The 15,778-nt window shown below is 41.0% G+C and overlaps 1 protein-coding gene across 1 annotated transcript in view; it reads right to left on the bottom strand.

Annotated features, from left to right (window-relative positions):
- Positions 1-15,442, bottom strand: part of micall1a (MICAL-like 1a) — a 22,109-nt gene extending 6,667 nt beyond the window's left edge. The window contains exons 1-4 of the mRNA XM_048593363.1: positions 15,306-15,442; positions 12,860-12,960; positions 9,440-9,576; positions 6,760-7,634 (exon numbers count right to left, since the gene is read on the bottom strand). Of these exons, the coding sequence (XP_048449320.1) occupies positions 6,760-7,634; positions 9,440-9,576; positions 12,860-12,960; positions 15,306-15,390 (1,198 nt within the window). The 5' untranslated portion in view covers positions 15,391-15,442. The remainder of the gene's footprint in view (positions 1-6,759; positions 7,635-9,439; positions 9,577-12,859; positions 12,961-15,305) is intronic.
- Positions 15,443-15,778: the final 336 nt, after the last annotated feature.

The raw sequence follows: 15,778 nt of genomic DNA, 5'->3' as shown, positions 1-15,778 counted from the left end.
CCCCCATTTCTGAAGAAGGGTCCCAACCTGAAACGTCAGCTTTCCTGATCCTCTGATGCTGCCTGGCCTGCTGTGTTCCTCCAGCTCCACAACGTCTTATCTCAGACTCCAGCAACGGCAGTTCTTACTATCATTACTTTCAGAATACTGATTACAGATTGCTAATTTCCCTGGTCTAGATTCTTAGCTCAAATTTCTAAACTATAGACGTGGTATGATCCAGACTTCAATATTCCAGTGAAAATAACGGTGTTCCCTTAAAACACTCTGCACCATGGAGACGTCTGGTACCTTTACAGTTCTCCTCTTTATATGGTCTTGTTCTCAGCCATGTTTGCTTCTGTTTATAACCTTATTCCATAAACCAGCTGCCAATTCATTTTACACAAGTTTACACAATGACCCCATGGAATTTGCACACAACAGCTTCGCCATAACTGGAAGCTTACTGTCCTTCCTAAATAAGGTCTATATTTATACAGCACCTCATCACACTGAAATGTCTCAAGGGATGTGACCGTAATTCAGTGTCTCTACTAACTCTTTAATGTTAGCTGTTTACAGTAATCATATTTCCCTGCATCTTTTATAATCTCCCTTTTTAATTCCTTATCTAATTTCATTATAAAAGTCTTGTCACTGTCTCAATAATATGGCAAAACATTCTCCACTCTAATAATCTGCTATTTGAAAACATTCCTTCTAACTTTCCCTGTTCATTTGCTGAGTAATAAATTTTAATTTCTGCACATTATCAAATTGCTAATTACTCCATATCTCTAAACTTTGAAATCCTCTTCTGTTTCAAGTGAAACGATTTCACATAGAACATAGAACATTACAGCACAGTACAGGTCCTTCGGCCCTCGATGTTGCGCCGACCTGTGAAACCAATCTGAAGCCTATCTAACCTACACTATTCCATTATCATCCATATATCAACTACAGTGCAGGAACAGGTCATTCAGTCCAGGAGATCCAGACTGATCATGATACATCACACAAGCTCCATGTAATTCCATCAACTATCTCTCTAAGTACCTCTAAGCTACTTGCTGCAGCTATACTGAGTTTCGCATTCTAATCATTCTCTGGGTAAAGAAACTTCTCCTGAATTTTTCATTTGTTTTTTTTTTAAAGTGATTATCAAGTGTTTTCCATTGTCAAGATTACAGGTGTGATCAACAATGGAACCAATGAATTTTTGGTGGCCTCAAAGGCTGCTCCAGGCAGATCGCCCATTGGGAAGAGAACTTGTATTTCCTTTAAGCATTCTTGAGGAAAGTTGCATACAATCACCCACTCTTTACTCTAGTCATACACTCATTGAAAACAGGAGGTTTCTACGAGTAACAGAAGAGGAAGGTGTAGGACTGTGAGGTGTGAAGAAATGAGCAGAGAACTTGTGCCCAATGGATCACTACATCCCCTTATATTTAGGCTCATAAGTTTCCATAGCTTTTCTCCATCACCACTTTTACAAAACTCTAATTTGACCATCTCTTGAAATTTTGTAGAGAAGAGATCCACCTGCACCCTCCAGTCTATCCTAACAAATTCTCAGTTCTAAGGTTATTTTATCGTTGAGTTAAATAGCCTATAGATGGAAAAGTGACAGAGTGCTTTAATCATAGAATCCCTACAATGTGGAAGCAGGCCATTTGGCCCATCAAGTCTACACTGACCCACCCACTGCCCTATCCAAATAACCCTGCATTTCCCATGGCTAATCCACCTAGCCTCCACAACCCTGGACACTAAGGGGCAATTTTTTTAGCCTGGTCAATCTACCTAACCTGCACATCTTTGGACTGTGTGAGGAAACCTGAGCAACCAGAGGAAACTCACGCAGACACAAGGAGAATGCACAAACTCCACACAGGCAGTTCCCTGAAGGTGGATTTGAACCCAGGTCCCTGTTGCTGTGAGGCAGCAGCACTAACCACTGAGCCACCGTGCCATTATTTTTGAAGCGATAGCTTGTTAAGTTTGCAGTTATGAGAGCGCGTTTCACAATGTTACTCAAAGATGAATGAGGAAAGGACGAACTGTACTGGAATAAAGAAAGATTCCTGATCACTGCACGCAGTGATAATAAAACTTTGTAGTCAACCTGTTGTTCATGTGAGGATTCAGCAAAACTTAGCCGTCACCACTTAAAAATAGCAGCTCCCATTCCTCAGTGATTGACTCACTCAATTGTTACATCCCACTCTACAGCATGATCCTATTTAGTTTAAACTAGAACATCCCTGATGGAAAAGGGGTGTCAGAAGTTTTATAATAGATTGTCCTTTACAAGAGATCCCGCTGATCCAGGCTGAATTCTGGCAATAATGCGTGCAGGAGATGGAGGAATGTTGGTATTGCAGACTCTGCAATTATTACTATGAATCATGCGATACTGACAGCACTATAATAAAATCATAAAAAGTAGGAATAGATCATTCAGCATTTTCAAGCCTGTTCCTCCATTCTATATGATTATGGCTGATCATGCAATATAGTATCCTGTTCCCACTTTCTCCCCATACCCTTTGATCATTTTAGCCCTAAGAACTGTATCTAATGCCTTCTTGAAAATATTCAATGTTTTGGCCTCATCCCTGTGCCAGAGATTCCTATAGGCTCTCACTATCCGGTTGAAGAAATTTCTCATCTCTGTCCTAAATGGCCCACCCCGTATCCTTAGATTACGTTTCCTGTTTCTGGACTCCCTGATCATCAGGAACATCCTTCCTACATTTAGTCAGTACAGTCCTGTTAGAATTTTATAGGTTCCTATAAGATTCCCCCTTCATGCTTCTGAACTCTAGTAATTTAGCCCTAACTGATCAGTCTCTTTTCATATGTCAGTCCACTATCCCAGGAATCATATTTTGTTGCACTCACTCCATAACCTTCATATCCTTCCTCAGATGGAGGAGGTAATGACCTAGTGGTATTATCACGAGATTGTTAATCCAGAAACTCAGGTATCGTTCTGGGGATCCAGGTTCGAACTGAATTTGAATTCAATAAAAATCTGGAATTAAGAGTATATGATGACCATTAAACGATTGCCAATTGTCAGAAAAAACCATCTGATTCACTAATAGTCTTTAGGGAAGGAAATCTGCCGTTCTTACCTGGCACTGCCAATGTGTTGGCATTTGTAGCAAAAAATATTGTTAACAGGAAGGGTTTAAAAGTGTGTCACCTTGAGCTGCCAAACAGCCTGGTTCAGTTTGATGCCCAGTCCATATTCCATACCAAAGTTGACTGCCCACAGTCTATAGGAACAATCTGAAGGGTTAAGCTGCACAGTGTAGATCAGGCTGACTATAGCTGCTTTCAGATTTAGTTAGTCCTGGTTCATTAAATTTGTGGAAATTCTGGCTGCTTATTCAAGCATGTTCATTCTGCACTGTTACAAATGATTTGTTAAGGTTGAAAGCTTTACTTAAAGCAGTTAACATGAAGCTGTACAATTCAGCCTCTCCAACAGAAACCTTCAGCAAATGACAAATTGGTAACTGACTGGCAATTGTTAGTGCAGTATGGTGGCTCAGTGGTTAGTACGGCTGCCTCACAGCTCCAGAGTCTTGGGTTCAATTCCAGTCTTGGATGACAGGCTGTGTGGAGTTGGCACGTTCTCCCCATGTCTGTCGGGTTTCCATGGGGTGCTCTGGATTCCTCCCACATTCCAAAGATGTGGTCAGGTTAGGTGGATTGGCCATGCTTAATTGTCCTGTAGTGTCCAGTGATGTGCAGGTTAGATGGGTTAACCATGATAAATGAGGTTTCACAAGAATAAGATGGAGGCGTTGGGCCTGATGAGATGCTCTTTGGAGGGTTGGTGCAGTCTCAATAGACCAAATGAACTCTTTCCGCTCTGTGAGGATTCTGATTCCTAATCCTCCACCCTTTCAGATAATAATCTGCCTCTCTGCTTTTGCTACCAAAGCAGATACTCTCATATTTATCCACATCATACTTCATCTGCTGTACATTTGCCCAAATCACAGAAGCATCTCTGCATCCTCCTCACAGATCATCCTCCACTCAGCTCATCATCATAGAATCACAGAATCTCTACAGTGTGGAAGCAGGCCATTCAGCCCACCAACCCTTGAAAAAGCATCTCATCCAGATTCACCCACTACCCTATCCCTGCATCTCCCACCGTACACACTGTGTAATTGTAGATAGCACATTCCCAAGAATTCCGGCATAGCTAGATTGCAAAATGGTCCGAAAGCTAAAGGTGCAAGTTCTAGGAACTGAGACCAGTGGGGCTGGGGCCCACAGGACTTCGACTATTGGAGAAGAATGATTCATCAGGATATCTTTTGGAGTTGCGTCTCTGGGAACTGAAAATGCAGCTTATTTGAAAGTCTTCTGGCAAAGGCAAAGAAATGTTCAAACTGTCAGAATGACAGGGACATATTGTGCTACTTAATTCAAATTTACTAATCTACAATTGGATATTCTGCAAGCAACTTATTTTCAGAACACACAGGTGTACTTGGAGCAATTTTACTGAGGTAAAATTTTCCAGTCAAAGCCCAAGTCAAGGCTTTTATTTCAAATGTAACTTAGTGCTATACCCCTTTTCCTGAGCAGGAATGCTATGTCCTGTGACAAAGCACAAACTTCAGGCTTACACTCAGGTGCAGTACCCTGGGAATACGGTGTTGATGGAGGTTCTGTTGTTTGGATAAGATATCTAACCTAGACCCTCTGAGGTGGATGTAAAAGATCCCTGTGCACTATTCAAAGGGGGTAGAGGAATTATCTCTTGTGTAGTGACCAATATTCCTCAATCATCAAAAAAGATTCTGTTTATCATCACATTGTTGATCATGGGATCTACCTGTCTGCAAACTGGCTGGCATATCGCTACACTGCAACCACTTCAATCGTTGCCAAGAAATTTCAACATTCTTAGGTCAAAATGTTCATTTAAGTTTTGATTCGTCAGAATGATATCAGGGCTATAAAAAGATTAAGTTATTAAGATTTGTGAGTTTCTTAAGAATTTCTACATTTTTCAAGTACAAATTTTAAAGACGGCATAAAATGATATGAAAATAATGCAATGGGCAAGTTCAATTAAACTTCAAAGAAACATTAATCCTTTTAATTTATTTCGGTCAAAACCTTATCTTGGACATTAAAAATATCCATTACTAATATAGAAGACAATGGCTGTTTATCGACAAACATGATGTGGAGGTGCGGGGGTGGACAAGGTCAGAAATCACACAACACCAGTTTATAGTCCAACAGGTTTATTTGAAAACACAAGCTTTCAGAGCTTCAGTCCTTCTTCAGGTGACAAGCTTGTGTTTCCAAACAAACCTGTTGGACTATAACCTGGTGTCGTGTGATTTCTGACCCTGATCAACAAACATTGTAAGATCCTATTACAAATATTTTCACAGGTAGTTTCCATATTAAACATGACAGCATTAAAAACTCTGTCACCAGGAGGGTCTATTGATAGAAAATGTATGCAAGAGCAGTACTTTGAAAATATTTTCAAATAGCCTCGCTCCAGTGAAACTGAAATAATCCTGTTGAACAAGATTTTAAAATATCATACAATCAGGTGACAGTAAGATACTTATAACAGAAAGACATTCAAAAGCAGAAGGGAGTTCCATGGCTGCAACTGACCACGGTTTCTGCACTAATCTATAACTTGGTTATGAATACAGAAATAGGTGGTGGCATCTCAGCTGCTATATCCTGCTCTAACATTAATCTGGAATATGACACCTGTAAATTCTACAATGGTATCACACCTCTTCATACAACATCTAACAGAAATCTATCAATCTCAGCTTTGGAGTTTTTAATTGACTCCCAGCCTCTCAACATTTTGGCAGAGTGTTCAGATTGTTACTCCCTTTTGAGTGACAAACAGCTTTTGACATCACCACCCAGTGGGCCTGGCTCTAAATTTGAAGTCCTGCCCCTTACTCTGGATTCCCTATCCCTAAACCAAAAGTGAAACCCTCGCCTAGAAGAGGTGATAGCCTCTCTCTAGACACCCTATAATCTCCTTTAATCACCTGAAACACGAGAGAGTTGTGGGGGGCAGAATCCATGTGTACATTTAAGGCTGAGATAAATAGATAGACGATCAGTAGGGGAATCAAGGGTTACGGGAAAAGCAGGAAAGTGGATGTCAGGAATGTCAGAACAGCCATGATTCCATTTAATGTTGGAGAAGATTTGAGACACCAAATGGCCTACTCCTGTTCCTATGTCTTATGGAAGACAGTAAGAAAGAGTCGAGACTACAATCAGATCAGCCATTTTATCAAATGGTGGAGCAGGCTTGAAGGGTTGAGTGGCCTCCTCCTGATCCTAAGGCCTATGTTTCTGTTAGATATCAGTTCCACACAGTGAAAAGTACAGAAATTAAATGAAGACATTAATATAAATGACACACCAATTGTAGACATTTTCTTCAGCTTTACAACTCCCATTTTGATCTCTAGCAATATATACACTGTCTTCCTCTGTCCAACTGTTGGTGGCTGTGTCTTTGGCCCAAAGTCAGGAATTTCCAACTTTACATTCTTCAACCATCCCCTCATTTAAAACTTTCCTTAAAATCCACTTATCAAACTTCTGTACCAACCAGCTTTACTCTTGTTCTTTAGCTCAGTAGTCATTCCTTTCCTCACTGACACAATTTGTGATATTTTCCTATATTAAAGACGCTGTACCAATAAAACTGGTATTCATTCTAGAATTGTCACATACCATTTACCAGCAAACTGCTTTCCGATTTCTGGACAGACGTTTCACTTGTTCCACCACCACCACCAAAGCTAATTCTTGGTCGAGGCACTGGATGTGGTGTTGCCATGGGTGATGATACAGAGTCAACTGTTTTCCTTGGGACAGGAACAGGAGGCTTCAGCTTCTCGTCAGGTGTTGTTTTGTTCACTGAAGCTAAGTTTGTGTTCTGGCTTTCACTGACATAGCTGGCTGGAGTCCCCGTGGTGTTGCTGTTCACCACATTCTCTGTGGCATTGCCCATGTCCATATTTGTTGCTTGCTGCTGCTTGTTCTGAGACTCCTGCAGTTTTGGCTCCAGTCCTGATAACAGCTGTTCGCCCACCTCATGCTCAGCCTGTTCTTTGGGATCACGAGAGTCTGATGATCTTCGTGCTCCCTTTGTTAGGTGAGATTCCACTTCAGGCTCTGATGTGCCCTTGAAATCAGAACTGTTGGAAAGCTCCAGCTGTCTTGCTGCTGTGCCAGTGCTCGGGTGGCTCTTCTCAGTGGAGACTGAAAAGGCTGCAGAAAACTGCTTAACTGAAATGGAAAGACCCTCTTGGGCGTTTGATGGCTCCACTCCTTCCTCTTCGTTTACTTTTGGCTCTAATGACAGGCTGCCTTTATCGTCTTCCGATCCTTCTGTGATTCCTAGGGAATGGTGCAATGTCTGTGGGCTAGCTGATGAAAGTGTCTGTGCAGGCAAGAAGCCAGAGCCCTGATGCGATTGTAGAATGGACAGAGGACGTTGCAGCCGACCGGTGACTTGCCCTCGATGGTGCGTACAGACAAAGGTGCCCAAATCTGAGCCAGGTTTATAGGCTCCAGGGAGCAGAGTACTGGAGCACTCCTTACACCTGCATGGAAAGAGAACACGTGAATGATTAAATCAGCAGGGCAGAGCATGCAGCAGTACTTGACCAGGGTAAAAACAAATTGATGTCGAAACCCAGCAGGTCTGACCGCATATGTGGGACGAAAGCAGAATTAACTTTTGGTGATTCTTTATCAGAATGACTGGGGTTGGACACAAAGGTTTGGGGTACTGTTCCCAACATAATATAAACTACCTTCCCCCCTCAAACCTAAACCTCCCCATCACTATAACGACACTTCCTATACCTGTTGCTCTGGTAGAAGCTGATTTGCTTCAATATTATCTTTCATATTTTATTACTTAATTTTCATAAAAGTCTCCTTTTACTGCCAAGCTTGGCACTTTCTTTTAAAATCACAGAGGAACATTTAAGCTTTTTACTTTTGTTAAAAAGAAATTGTTCACGGGATAAACATGTCACTAGCAAGGTTAGCATTTATTTCTGCCTCAAATAGATCTCGAGAAGTTTTAGGACAGTGGTCACGATAAGACCAGGTCAACGATGGTCACAACACAATTCTCAATCGCTATTATTCAGATCACTGCTTCTGTTTTTACATTAGAAGCCAGAATGTCCTTTCTTTCTGGGACAGTTTCTACCCATTAGTCTGTAGGTATAACCAAAGAATTCCAGAATATGAGGCCACTGAGGAGAGGGGGAGTTTAATAAAGGCAGTCACACTTGACACAAATGTGATCGTCAGAGCCAGTTACTCAGCACAGGGCATCCTTGCAAGTTTCAGTCCAGCCATCTCCAGCCGCTTCACCAATGAACTTTGCTCTTTCATAAGATCAGGACTGGGGCTGTTCACTGACAGTTCTTGTGTTCAGCTCCAAATACAATTCCTCTGATAATGAAGCAGCCACTCTATAGCAGAATCTGGTTCATACACAGGCATGTGCTGACTTTGGGATGGTAGCATTTTTACATATAGCGGCCCTCCTAGATAATCAAAAGCCCAGTGACTTCTTCAAGTGCCCAGCAGCAGCATCTGGCAGCTCATCATTGGCCAGAATCTTAAAGTCAATCATATCAACACCCTGCATGCAAGAACAGGCGGGATAAGCAACTCAACCTCTGACTTCACCCCCTCCAAAAAGTCTCATCTAGGTTGAACTTGGGAATATGATTAAATTCTCTCCACTCACTGCTTATGGATGAAACAGGCAGCAATACTCAAGAAGCTTGACACCATCCTAAACATAGCCTGTCACCGTGTTCATGATTCCTAATCCCTTCACGCATCGTATGGAATACATATAATTCATAGGGCATAGGTTATCAACACCACCTTAATCAGTTGCAGCAATGGAGAAAACCACTACCTCCAGGTCCCACACTGTCCTGATCTGACCACACATCTGTTCCTCCACTATGGCTACATTAGAACCCTGGAATTCCCTACTGAACAGCATTATACTTCACCATACAAACTGTAGCAGTTGAAGACATAGAGCACCAGCTCCTAGGTCAGCTATAACGTGGCAGAAAATGTGGTTGTGTTAGTGTCTTCCACACCCTGAGAACTAAGAAAGAACTAGAAAAGCTAAATTAAACACACAATATATAAGTGATATTGATATCCTGTTAACGTTCTTCATAAAGATTACTCATGTGCCTGCTGAACTGGGCCTATGTCAATACAGGAAGCCGCTAAATAACCTGGGTCAGAAAACATTACAGGTCTAAGTAAGTGACTTTTACTGTTATGCATTGTGTAAATGAACTTAGATATCAATAACTTCACATTTCAGTCAGGAATCTGTACTTGCATTTCACTTTACCTAAAGCAGTTGCGATGATATAGTTTCCCATCCACCAAGTATCTCTGCACCAAGTGAACATGTTTGCTGCAAATTGCACACGTGCTGCTGAGTGTATTCCAGCGAGGTCTCTCAGCAACTTCCTCTGAGGAATGACTCTGGGAGATAAAGGACGTGGAGGTTAGGAATGACAAACCAACAACGAGGAGTCTGTGAAGCAGACTGACACCCACCCTTTACATAGACTTACGTAGTGCACAGCATAGAAGCAGGCCATTCAGCCCAATAGGTCCATTCTCCAAGAGCCTCCTTCCATCCTTCACCTAATCCTGTCCAAAAGCTCTTCCATTCCTTTCTTTCATATATTTATCCAGGTGGTATCTATGCAATTTATCAGCCACTCCCTGTGATAGTGAGTTCCACATTCTTACCATTCTCTGGCTATGAAAGCTTTTCCTCTACAAACTCACAATTCACTTTACTGGTGACTGTTTTATATTTATTTCCCCACAGACAGAAATATGTTCTCAATGTCCGCTCTGTCAAACTCTTTCATATTTAAAGACCCCTAACACTGCTCTCAGCCTTCTCTCTTCTAGAGAGAGGAACTCTAGTGTGTTCAATCTTTCATTATAATTATAACCTCACAGTTTTGATTACTGTTTATAATAGGAACCAAAAACATGCATGGTGGGTATTAATTCTGAGCACATGGGGCTTGAGGGAATGCAGTCACTTAGTGCCAGGTGGCTGGGATATCCTTTCCAGACAAATGATGTTACATTTTAAGAATGCTGACAAGTTAAGAGGCATAGAATACAAACCAGCAGCTGACAGCTTGCTTTAGATGGTTTGATTTGACAGTTTTACACTCTGAAGTAAAGAGCCTTAGGCTAATTCAACAACTCACTTGATCGAAGTATTTAGTTTCAAATTGCAATGGGAGACCCCACTCTGCCCTTCACCCCATCCTCTTCCCACCCACCAACCTGACCCTCCCCTCCCTAGTGACCACCTTTCTCTCCACCATCTGAGCACCGAGCTAACGAAGAAGACTGCTGCCCTTTAAAGGACCCAGCTCACCTTTTCAGTCCATTGTATTACACAGAAATAAAAATTAGTTGAGTCCAATAACAGAGCCTCACCCTACTCTGTCCCACACCAACATTAGATTACTTCCCAGGTAGATATAGACTAAACGTTACCACATATACAGCCCATAACTTCAGCTGAAGAATTCCAATAAAACACACCAAGAATTTCTGAAACAATTCATGTCAGACACAGAATAAATGAATGTAACTAAAAACATTATCTCAGCTCATGTTATTTTTGTTTCTTTTTAACCAGACCTACCTGTTACAGCAATGGAGAGACAGTATTATTGCTGTTGCGTACTGCAATGGCAGGATTTGTTATTTGCTAGCTGGTAGTCTCCAACAGCTTTGTGCATTCAGATCTCATCTTACACAGAATTACAGGTACAGCAGACAGTTCATTTGGCCCAATCAGCTCATACATCACACATTTCATCACATTCAGCCACCTCATTGTTGAGAAGCTTCAGTTATGAGGGTAGATTGGAGACACTGGGACTGTTCACCTCAGAGAAGATGATAAGAGCAGATCTGACAGAAATGTTGAAAATCATGAGGCAGCAGAATAGAATAGCTATGGAGAAACTGTTCCTGCTCATAAAAAGATCAAGAATGAGATGACACAGAGATAAAGTGATTTGTAAAGGAAGCAAACGCCATGCGAGAAAAAAAACTTTTTCACAATGAGTATTTTGGGTCTCAAATGCACTGGCTGGAGGTTTGGTAGAGCCAGGTTCCAATGAGGCATTCAAGAGAGCATTAGATGATTATTTAAATAAAAACAATATGCAAGAATAATGATCTAAAAGCAGGAGAATGGTACTAAGTCACAATACACTTTAGTGTGCTGGTGCACCCACAAGGGCTGAGTGGCCTCCTATGTCATAACACTTCTGTGAAAAAAACTTCTGGAGATGAGAAATGGTAGCAAGTATATAAAAGGACACAGAGGCATCAAAGCTTAGATGATTTCAATGGGGCAGTGCAGGTAGGATGCTGACAAGTGCCAGATTCAGAAACTAAGAATAGGCAATGATACATTTGCTACAGCTGCTTCTATTAATTTAAGAAAAACTGCTGCATTGACTGTTAGAGGCGAGGAGTGTTGTAAGCAGAGGTGTGGAAGTTGAACAGATGAGTCTCACTTTTTTAAGACAGTGCTTGCCGAACTAGAGTTTGTTGTGGGCTGCTGTTGACGGGAGACAAGGAGCCGAAATTCTTTGCCAGGACAGATTCTTGAAGGACGTTGTGACTGAAATTGGTGACATATATGCTGAATGGACTGCCAAGCCAATTTAGAATATCTGTCTTAGATATAGCTGCCATTTAACATGTCATTTATAGCGTATAATCAACAAATTGTAGTTAATTTATGCTGGTTCTGGTTCTGAGTATGTATGCTTTCCAACATAGTATTTAGTGTTTGCTTTGTTGACTCTTGTATAGTAAAAGCTGTTATGGTTAAATAATGGAATCTTGTGGTTTCATTTTTTCAGTAACTAACTGGGAATCCAGATTTCATTTTAAAAATAAACCACTAGTTTTGATTAAATCATAACAATGATCAACTGTTATACTTCTAATGCTAAACAAGTGTGGATGCTGGAAATCTGAAACAGTAACAGAAATAATCAGAGAAATTCAGCAGGCCTGGCAGCATCTGTGGCGACAAAGCAGATTCAACATCTTAAGTCCAGTGACCTGAAGAAGGATCCAATGCTGCTGCTTAGATCCTATTTGTAATGATTCTTGAAGAGCTCCTCGTGGCACAGTGATAATGTCCCAGCCTCTCAGCCAGAAGGCCCAAGTTCAATTTCTGCCTGCTTCAGCGGTATGTCATAACACAGCAGAACAGGTTGATTAAGAAATATGTATAAATACTATAAATTTAAAATTATTATCCCTCAATTCAAATAATTTATGGTCTCACCACTCCCTGCCTTTTCCCAACTCTATTTCTAGATCTTTCCATTCTTTTGAATCACTGCATCCCCTCTAATTACTCCACCATTGGTGATCAGGCCTTCAGCCACCTTGGCCCCAAATTCTCGAATTCCACACCGTCAATCCTTTCCTTCTTCTTCCTCTAAGTTCCCCCAATTAAAAACTGCCTGTTCTTCAATACCTGCTCCTTTTGGTCTGCAACAATTTTTTTCACATTCATGCCTCTGTCAAGCCCCTGGGATGCTACTCTACACTAATGATGTTATCAAAATACAAATAGTTGTCAATGAGATTACAAGGATAATGTGATTGTCAATAAATAATATAATTTCCTTGATAGTTAGTAGGATTACCAGAGTCAAGCTATTCAAATTGTTTTGAATGAATGGCACAGACTTACATTTGGTAAGAGGACTTGTTTGCTCACAGTGACTGGTTTTTTGATCGATGGTTCTGATGGTGATATCCCAGCAGGTCTCTTCATGGAGGGGGGAACTCCAGCTACAGAAAAAACAACAACATAATCCTGCAGTCTTCAAAATCCTAACTGACCATTCAACACTCTTTCCCTTTTTACAGGGCGCACGTCAACAGCGTAAAGTAGAAACAAAAGGTCTTTTTAAAAAAAAAACTGACACACATTCCATACACAAAAGCCATCACCCTAAATATAATTTTCACTGACTGGTGAAGTTACAGCTAAACTATTGCATGTTTGCCTGTAATACAGTCATTTCATGTCAAGTAATTCCTAGTATGTAAAATGCTTGGACTTGTGATAACGTATTAATGTAAATCTTTATGGAATAATTTTTTTCAATAAAAATTGTACAATTGATATTTTATTCACTACAATACCATCCACATTTACCCTGCATATAGTACCTCCTAAACTGCTGTAGCTTTAAACTAGAGACTCCAGACTGATTTGCAAGGAATTCAATGTTTGCTCGGACATTCAACTGAAAGAAACTCGATTGGACAGTGGCTTATTGGACTCTCTAACGCATGTGAGTCAATTCCAATATTTCACTATCCTTAACATGTCTGGTCTACATGTAATTGCAGATCCACAGCAACGTTATTGATTCTTAACTGTAGTTTGGGATAGGCAATAAATTCTAGCCTAGCCAGTGACACTCATTTCATGAACCAATAGGGAAAAAAATGTCTTAGACATATTTGTAATTCATAATTTCTTTCCTTTTTCTTTCTTCCTTCCTTTTTCTTTCTTGGATGCGTGACTCTGTTGTAAACCATTACCATTACCATTAAATGCAGTAATAAACCTTTGCTTTAAGCTTAAAGAATTTGCTATGGCGAGAAAACAGAAAGACTTCCATTTCCCAAAGCTGTTTCTTATTTTTCCAAAGCAACTGGTAGAGCCTAATAATTACAAATTTGGGACCAAATGAGCTTTTTCTCTGTCGGGTAAATGGGGGAAACTCCTTGGCCATTGCTGCTTTGAGATTGTTGTCACATTGAATCAAGCAGATGTGTTCATTCTGCACCCTTTCATATCTCCAATGATATTACACCTATAAAGGGAGCAACAGTAGCTTGGAAGACTTGCTACCAACATTTTCAGCCAAAACCTTGGTGGGGAACGCACGTTCACTGTGACCACAATCTCAAAGCAGCAGCAACTAAGGAGCTCCTCCTTTCAGCTGACAGAATGAGGAAGGGATATTTTCAGCTTCTCAAAGCTTGCAATATGACCAAGTATCAGTTTTGGTACCAGTTTCATGGTCACTAAACTGCCATTACTGAAAACTGTTCTATTGTGTTCCTTCACTTCTGTCTTGTCTTATTTTATTCAACTGTGAATATATATCAGCTTTCACATTTCACAAGACAATTGCTGTTCTAGATGCTCTTGATCAGATGGGCCAATGGGCCAAAGAGTGGCAGATGGAGTTTAATCTACAATTTATGGTAAGGTCCTAGGAAGTGTTGCCAAACAAAGAGATCTTGGAGTGAAAGGTTCCTTGAAAGCGGAGTTGCAGGTAGATAGGATAGTGAAGAAGGCATTTGGTATGTTTGCCTTTATTGGTCAGTGCATTGAGTATAGGAGGTGGGAGGTGGGAGGTCATGTTGAGGCTGTACAGGACATTTGGTTAGGCGACTTTTAGAATACTGCGTTCAATTCTGGTCTCGCTGCTGTAGGGAAGATATTGATAAACTTGAAAGGGTTCAGAAAAGATTCGCAAGGATTTTGCCAAGGTTGGAGAATTTGAGCTATAGGGAGAGGCTGAATAGGCTGGAGCTATTTTCCCTGGAGTGTCGGAGGCTGAGGGGTGTTCTTATAGAGGTTTAAAAAATTATGAGGAGTATGGATAGGGTGTACAGTCAAATTCTTTTCCCCAGGGTAGGGGAGTCCAAAACTAGGTTTAAGGTGAGACGGGAAAGATTTAAAAGGGACCTAAGGGGCAACTTTTTCATGCAGAGGGTGGTACATGTATGGAATCAACTGCTAGAGGAAGTGGTGGAGGCTGGTAAAATTACAACATTTAAAACGGATCTGGATGGGTACATGAATAGAAAGGGTTCAGAGATATATGGGCCAAATGCTGGCAAATGGGACTAGATTAATTTAGGAATTCTGGTCAGCATGGACAAGCTGGACCAAAGGGTCTGTTTTTGCACTGTACATCTCTATGACTCTATGTAATAACAGCCTGCAGAGTGGGTGGACTGCATCTGAAAGTTCCTCAGTAGCTCGCTGTACTTCACTGACTAAAACAAGCTTATATAATTACAAGGTTTCAAGTTTCAATGTAAGTCAAAATCTAATCAGAGTTCCAAAATGCAGTGGAACTGCAGTGGCTCAGTGTGCAACTCCATACCGTGGGTTTTGTTGGTGAAATAGTTGTAGAGCTGAGAAACATAGGTCAGAATGCTGAGACGGTCTGGAACACGCAAGGCCACCATATCCTCTGGGTCCAAGAGCGCTGGAATTCCCAACTCCTGTTCAGCCACTTCAAATGCCTATGGAAACAGAGACACACAAGAAATAAGTGCTAAGCAGTTTAAAGGTCTAATGTGGAACACATTCTTCCAGGGAGTGGATTACCATTGTCAGGCGCAACCACAGAAGCTCGAGGACATCATCATTCAATTAGACATTTGATTGCCTTCTCAACTCAATGCCAAGTTCAGAAATTTCGGATCATATTTTCCATCCCATTTTGTTAATGTTAACTGTGAGTAATGATTCTGCTTTTCCTATTTATACTTCCTCTAGGTCTGGCTTTTGTTTCCTTACTGGTTCCACCCCCTTTAGCCTTGCACCATCATCCTTTTTGCCTTAATTTCTCTT

This window comes from Rhincodon typus, unplaced genomic scaffold, assembly GCF_021869965.1.
Source record: "Rhincodon typus isolate 14 unplaced genomic scaffold, sRhiTyp1.1 hic_rhity00002710, whole genome shotgun sequence".
Classification (NCBI taxonomy): domain Eukaryota; kingdom Metazoa; phylum Chordata; class Chondrichthyes; order Orectolobiformes; family Rhincodontidae; genus Rhincodon; species Rhincodon typus.
Note: the sequence above shows the minus strand (reverse complement) of the source record. Positions and strands in the feature narration are given on the sequence as shown.